The sequence below is a fragment of the Camelina sativa genome, chromosome 17, assembly GCF_000633955.1.
Source record: "Camelina sativa cultivar DH55 chromosome 17, Cs, whole genome shotgun sequence".
Lineage (NCBI taxonomy): Eukaryota > Viridiplantae > Streptophyta > Magnoliopsida > Brassicales > Brassicaceae > Camelina > Camelina sativa.
Genome location: NC_025701.1, coordinates 2,049,633 through 2,057,422, shown reverse-complemented (window position 1 = coordinate 2,057,422; position 7,790 = coordinate 2,049,633). Strand labels below are relative to the sequence as shown.

At 32.2% G+C, this 7,790-nt stretch overlaps 1 protein-coding gene and 1 long non-coding RNA gene across 2 annotated transcripts; both read left to right on the top strand.

Annotated features, from left to right (window-relative positions):
- On the top strand, positions 1,952 to 4,903 carry LOC104754676 (zinc transporter 5-like). Its single transcript, XM_010476914.2, has 3 exons — positions 1,952 to 2,797; positions 3,642 to 3,791; positions 4,445 to 4,903. Exons 1-3 carry the CDS (start codon positions 2,174 to 2,176, stop codon positions 4,748 to 4,750), a joined length of 1,080 nt encoding a protein of 359 aa, XP_010475216.1. The 5' UTR covers positions 1,952 to 2,173; the 3' UTR covers positions 4,751 to 4,903.
- LOC104754674 lies at positions 6,001 to 7,267 on the top strand. Its single transcript, XR_762152.2, has 2 exons — positions 6,001 to 6,155; positions 6,809 to 7,267. It is a non-coding gene; the product is annotated as an uncharacterized LOC104754674 (long non-coding RNA).

The window sequence follows — 7,790 nt, the reverse complement described above, 5'->3', positions numbered from 1 at the left end:
ATTAATCAATTACGTACCAACCACCAGAAAATACAAAACAAAAATTGATCACCTCAGAAACATGGAAGAGGGTCCTATATTGATTAATGTGATTATACCCTTCCAAGACAACGTACTAAAGACTTCAGATCGATGGTAGAGTAAGTCTTCGGTGATGTGAAGTGAAACCAACCATGTTCGAAGAATCAAATTAATAAGTCATTTTGTTTTTTTCTCCAAGAATCAAAGTCATTCGGTGTGGACCATTTTCACAACTCTTCAAAATCTGTATATTAATTACGTACAAGGTTATGTTCTCTTCAGTTTTTCTTTGTACATTAATTTCTTAAGTTTCAACAAAATCATTTGGTTATATATTAATATACAACTAGTATATGTTTTAAAGATTTTAAGCAGTAAATCATCTTGTTGTGATACGTTGACAAAGTCAAGAAGTTATCGTGGTGTATGTCTGTATTCTGACGAGTTATACGGAAATATTTTGTTTTGAGGCACAAATGACTTGATTAGCTCATAAATTAATCAATATATTATGGGGGGAAGTATATATATGATTTAGGGGATAACATCTTTTTTTATTGGTAGACAATGTCTCTCAAACCAAATCTTGTACTTCTTTTCTTGTGGAAAGTTTTTTAGCATATTAGATGAGATCCACAGAAACAAATATCTACAAATCATAAAAAGCTATATACTTTAATTATGCTAAATGCTAAATAGTAAAATCCACGGCTACACAAAAACTAAAGAAGTTAGAAACTCCGGAGTTTTGGGGAAAACAAAATTCGTGACTTTTTTGTGATCTTCCGGTTTGGACAAGATAGTTATTTATCTTATTTTAATTATACTTGATATGTTTTTCGTGATTTAGTTTCAAAGTGTTTGTAGCAAAACTATATTCATGCCATATCAAAGGTAGCAAGCAACTAACCAAACATTTTGGCTTTGGTTTATTAAGACTGCGAGTATGCTATAATTACTATGACTATCGCAATATCTTTTCTAAAAAGTAAATATATTTTGATGCGTACACCCAAAGGTAAACAATTTAGATAGAATTATTTAAAATAATACGTAAGACATGTTAAAAGTCGGAAAATGAGAAAACTATGGAAAGGAAACAGGGAAGATAGAGTCATAATATCGACATAATCAGACGTTTGAGTCGGTTGACTTCACATGTGCTTAAGCAAAAAGAGACTAGTCAACTTGTGTTAGACATAGTTCCGTACCTTTTATGTCGACATTCTCACGACATAATCTTAAGGAGAAAAGAGTTTAAAAGCTCTTTCTTTCAATGTTTATAAGATATAATTGTATTTTCATTATTTCACGAGAAAAACAGGTTCATAGTTACACGTAGCATGTATGGACTGAACGTAAGCTTTCATACTTTTAAAAATCTAATCCCTAAAGATTCGTTTTCTCTTTTATTTCCCCTCCTTAAAGTAGCTCTCAACTATTTGTAGTTTTTGTACAATGGCTGCGAAAATTAAAACAATATGTTCGATGACCGTATACACCTTTTCATTATTACCAATAAAAACACTATTTGTTGTTTTAGAATCTTATATATATATATATATAATTATTACACATATCACATGGGCCATTTGGATTCATGACTCAATGATTGCGGATCGATTATTGATTGTAATTGATAAATTATTTGTGTATGAATGGAGTTAAGCAAAAAAAAAATAATCATACTTAGCAAAAAAAAATCTGAAACTTCTATTAAGGTACTTTAATTCAATTTTATTAAATCGTGTTATTATTAATTTTAAATTGTTCATGAAATAGATGATTACATCTTCATTCATTTTTATTAAAATTTAATTGACAAATAAATATGTACCTGATTTTTTTCTATTTTTTTGTCTTTTCTTCTTAAATTATGGAGTTAATCTTGTTTTGAGTTCCCACAGAACCAAAAAGCAATAAATAAGTAAAGCAAACACACACAAATATTGATATATAAGTCTTCGATTAGAATATCACCTGTTAAAGATATATATAGACGACACACACACTTTGAGATGTAAACGACGATCACTCCAATCTCCCACCCGTATTTTGTCCTTTCTTCTTCCAATTTTCTCGTCAGCGTCGTCATCATCATCATCATCAAGAGATTTAGTACTCAACACCTTTGTAAACCCTAATCTGTAAGATGAGAATCACACGTAACGTCAAGGTCTTACTCTTCTTCCTCTTCATCTCCCTCTTCCTCATCGCCGTATCCGCTGGCGAGTCAAAATGCGAGTGTTCACACGAAGACGAGGAAGAAAACAAAGCCGGAGCTAACAAATACAAGATCGCCGCCATACCTTCCGTTCTCGTCGCCGGAGTTATCGGCGTTCTGTTCCCGTTGCTCGGAAGATTCTTCCCGTCTCTGAGACCGGAGACGACTTTCTCCTTCGTGACGAAAGCCTTCGCCGCCGGCGTAATCCTCGCGACGGGGTTTATGCATGTGTTGCCGGAAGGTTACGAGAAGCTGACGTCACCGTGTCTGAAAGGAGAAGCTTGGGAGTTTCCATTCACGGGGTTTATCGCAATGGTCGCTGCGATTCTGACTCTCTCCGTTGATTCTTTTGCGACGGCGTATTTTCATAGATTACATTTCAAGACGTCGAAAAAGATTGGTGACGGTGAAGAACAACGCGTTGACGGTGGCGGTGGCGGTGGAGAGGATCTTGGGTTGCACGTGCATGCTCATGGTCACACGCACGGGATTGTTGGCGTGGAATCTGGTGATTCCGAGGTTCAGCTTCACCGGACTCGAGTTGTGGCTCAGGTATTTAATTAATTCAATTAATTACCTTTAATTTACCTCTATTTTATTTTTATTTTCTTAACTTTTTTAAGAAAAAACAAAACATATGTCACTGAATTTTCATTTAGCTACTTGTTTTTTGTCGTAATTTTGGGTAGTTTTGTCGACAACTTCCGTTTAGAATTTGTACATATAATTATATATACTTCGTGATATACTCGTCGGGTATGACATGTTAATTGATTATTTAGAATTTAAGTACATATTATTTACAAAAATAAATCTCGTAATTTTGTTATATAGATTTGTTTATCCATTACAAGAGATTTATAATATATATTTCTCTTTTACAATATTCATCTATTATACACAGTTTTTCTATTTATGTTTATAAAAAAGTATACTACTACTCTATTAGTAGTAGTTAATAGGTGCATGAATTTTTTGGTCCATGCGGGTAACATATTCTTTCGGAGAAATTTGACCACATATTCTGGTCCCCCGATAGATAAAGCCTGAAAAATCAACTCTCACTCTTTAATATAGTAATTTATTCCAAAAAGTAACTGTTAATACGGTTTGTACCCTTTAATATATAAGTTTACCGTAAAAAGTGAGTCAATTGTTGGGAAGCCTAAAGTTAGATCAAAGATGCAATCTTTTCGTGTGTATGTAACTAAGCATAAAAGTATGAGATACAATTATAAATGATGGGTCCATAATATGAGTTTGCTTCCCTTTTCATCACCCTCTTTACGTAATTTTTAGCATGAAGATTCCAATATAGATTCCTAATCCTTTTATGTAAAAAAGGTGAAGTTAACAACTTACTCAGTTTTAATAATAATTTATTAAAAATGTATAGGTGTTGGAAGTGGGAATAATAGTACACTCAGTGGTAATAGGAATATCACTTGGGGCATCACAAAGTCCAGACACTGCCAAAGCTCTCTTTGCTGCTTTAATGTTTCATCAATGCTTCGAAGGTCTTGGTCTTGGTGGTTGCATCGCCCAGGTAAACTATTCTCCTATCTTTGCTTTTCATTTTTTATTTTCACAATTCTTTTTCTATTTTCTATATAGAAGAATCATAGGATATATATATGTAGTATTCCTTGATATTATCTATTGAATTTTACATGAAATGTGTGTCGTCCATCTTTTCGGCTTTTTTTGACTCATCCTCCACTTGCTAACTATACAAACAGCGATTCCATTTTCAACTCTTGGCCTACACACACATCTGACTTTCTTCATTTAGATATTTACATATATTCAGTGAATCACAAGGAAACAAACTTTAAAATGTAGTAATATTTTGACCATTGATGTCTATAATGTAAAATGCATGCAGGAGTTAGTTGTTGAATCTTTGTTTGCTTTAATGGCTCTGAAAACATGTTTCACAAAATTTAATGTTTTGTCAGACATCTGACTTTTCTTGGGGCAAAAAATCAAACATTTTGATATGACCAGATAAATAATCTTAAAAATTAAACTTGGAGTAGTAATCATAAGCATATCTAAAAGAATTTCATGTTTCGTTAGTAACTTATGTTTCTTCTAAACCGACATCATTTGGTTGAGTAAATTACGATTTGATCAATTGTGTATCTCTGATCATAATTTGAATTCTCATATATATATATATATATATATATATTGCAGGGAAATTTCAATTGTATGTCAATTACAATAATGTCGATATTTTTCTCTGTAACGACGCCGGTGGGAATAGCGGTCGGAATGGCAATTTCAAACTCTTATAATGAGTCGAGCCCAACGGCTCTGATCGTCCAGGGAGTCCTTAACGCTGCCTCAGCAGGCATCCTCATCTATATGTCTCTCGTAGACTTTCTCGCAGCAGATTTTATGCACCCAAAGATGCAATCTAACACTGGACTTCAAATCATGGCCCATATCTCTCTTCTTGTTGGAGCCGGGATTATGTCACTTTTAGCTAAATGGGCTTAGAACGAATCGTCTCCCGTTAAATACGTACAGTTTGTTATGCAAATGATGATATATATAAATTATGGTACAAATCGCGAGATTACAAATTGCTAATGTTCACTTTATAGTTCATAGTCTTGTTTATACAGATTATAAAAGTTTTTTAATTTATGACATAAGTTGGTTTAAAATTTTATTGTTTCATATTTTTTCAGTTTTGGTTTATTAGTTGAAGAGAACACTCTAAAGTGTATTAGCAAAATGTATGGTAAAAAATAGATATATTTTTTACAACGAAGTAGTAGCAGTTTCGATCTTTTAAAAATATGTAAAAATGGGGAAAGGGGAAATCTATTTATGGTATGTAAATTTCATACTGTATTAATCATTTTAACAATTAATGATGGAGGTTACAGTTGTCAAAATCTGATATTTAATAGTAATAACAGATGGCCGAAGTAAATACAACGAAAAACGTTGACTGGTTGTTGACAAAATAAACGTTGACTATTTTTAGAATATAATCAACTTATAAAATTACTTTCTCTAGATTGTAAATATTTGACACAAGTCGAAGGAGATTAGCTTATTCATTATTCCATTTTAAGAACAAAGAAATATATAGGTTATACAAACTTAATTACAATCCATGACAAAGGAAAAAAGCATAAAATAAGATATCTTTATTTTAAAAAAAAAAATTTACATTGTGTCTAGTTAGATGACAAATCTTTAAATATGATGTAGAGATATTAACATTACTAATTTAGCTATCATTTAACTTAATCACGATGGATATATTCTAAAAAGAAATCATTATCCTTAAATCACAATGGATAACGTCAGACCCAAAAAAGAAAAAAGAGATTTGTTGCAGATATATATTAATATTATTGTAGTAATTGACTGATAAATATTACACAGTTAGATAGATAGCTCAACAAACACGAGACCTTGGATAAAAAAAAAAAAAGCCAAAAACTAAAAACGTTTTTGTAGTTAAACATATAACAAAAATATGTTTTTCTCTCTAATTCGTCAGTGTTATCGTTCATCTTCGGCAGATAGAGATGATGGATCATCATTGTCTTCGTCTTCTTCTACTTACATCATGAATGACACGCATGCGCGTATGACAAGGACGAATATCTCTCGAAGAGTGACCCGTCAGGCGCCGCTTTGGTTGGAGCGGAGAAGGATCAAGCGGTGGCGGCCGTCTCTTTCTGCTATCTTGGAAGACGCATCAACCCCCGTCNAATTTATTAAAAATGTATAGGTGTTGGAAGTGGGAATAATAGTACACTCAGTGGTAATAGGAATATCACTTGGGGCATCACAAAGTCCAGACACTGCCAAAGCTCTCTTTGCTGCTTTAATGTTTCATCAATGCTTCGAAGGTCTTGGTCTTGGTGGTTGCATCGCCCAGGTAAACTATTCTCCTATCTTTGCTTTTCATTTTTTATTTTCACAATTCTTTTTCTATTTTCTATATAGAAGAATCATAGGATATATATATGTAGTATTCCTTGATATTATCTATTGAATTTTACATGAAATGTGTGTCGTCCATCTTTTCGGCTTTTTTTGACTCATCCTCCACTTGCTAACTATACAAACAGCGATTCCATTTTCAACTCTTGGCCTACACACACATCTGACTTTCTTCATTTAGATATTTACATATATTCAGTGAATCACAAGGAAACAAACTTTAAAATGTAGTAATATTTTGACCATTGATGTCTATAATGTAAAATGCATGCAGGAGTTAGTTGTTGAATCTTTGTTTGCTTTAATGGCTCTGAAAACATGTTTCACAAAATTTAATGTTTTGTCAGACATCTGACTTTTCTTGGGGCAAAAAATCAAACATTTTGATATGACCAGATAAATAATCTTAAAAATTAAACTTGGAGTAGTAATCATAAGCATATCTAAAAGAATTTCATGTTTCGTTAGTAACTTATGTTTCTTCTAAACCGACATCATTTGGTTGAGTAAATTACGATTTGATCAATTGTGTATCTCTGATCATAATTTGAATTCTCATATATATATATATATATATATATATTGCAGGGAAATTTCAATTGTATGTCAATTACAATAATGTCGATATTTTTCTCTGTAACGACGCCGGTGGGAATAGCGGTCGGAATGGCAATTTCAAACTCTTATAATGAGTCGAGCCCAACGGCTCTGATCGTCCAGGGAGTCCTTAACGCTGCCTCAGCAGGCATCCTCATCTATATGTCTCTCGTAGACTTTCTCGCAGCAGATTTTATGCACCCAAAGATGCAATCTAACACTGGACTTCAAATCATGGCCCATATCTCTCTTCTTGTTGGAGCCGGGATTATGTCACTTTTAGCTAAATGGGCTTAGAACGAATCGTCTCCCGTTAAATACGTACAGTTTGTTATGCAAATGATGATATATATAAATTATGGTACAAATCGCGAGATTACAAATTGCTAATGTTCACTTTATAGTTCATAGTCTTGTTTATACAGATTATAAAAGTTTTTTAATTTATGACATAAGTTGGTTTAAAATTTTATTGTTTCATATTTTTTCAGTTTTGGTTTATTAGTTGAAGAGAACACTCTAAAGTGTATTAGCAAAATGTATGGTAAAAAATAGATATATTTTTTACAACGAAGTAGTAGCAGTTTCGATCTTTTAAAAATATGTAAAAATGGGGAAAGGGGAAATCTATTTATGGTATGTAAATTTCATACTGTATTAATCATTTTAACAATTAATGATGGAGGTTACAGTTGTCAAAATCTGATATTTAATAGTAATAACAGATGGCCGAAGTAAATACAACGAAAAACGTTGACTGGTTGTTGACAAAATAAACGTTGACTATTTTTAGAATATAATCAACTTATAAAATTACTTTCTCTAGATTGTAAATATTTGACACAAGTCGAAGGAGATTAGCTTATTCATTATTCCATTTTAAGAACAAAGAAATATATAGGTTATACAAACTTAATTACAATCCATGACAAAGGAAAAAAGCATAAAATAAGATATCTTTATTTTAAAAAAA

What these genes read in the sequence shown, in the direction of transcription:
- LOC104754676 (XM_010476914.2), top strand. Translation starts at nt 2,174, where the DNA reads ATGAGAATCACACGTAACGTCAAGGTCTTACTCTTCTTCCTCTTCATC. An exon ending in GGACTCGAGTTGTGGCTCAG is followed by an intron (nt 2,798 to 3,641) that starts GTATTTAATTAA and finishes AAAAATGTATAG; the next exon opens with GTGTTGGAAGTGGGAATAAT. An exon ending in TTGGTGGTTGCATCGCCCAG is followed by an intron (nt 3,792 to 4,444) that starts GTAAACTATTCT and finishes TATATATTGCAG; the next exon opens with GGAAATTTCAATTGTATGTC.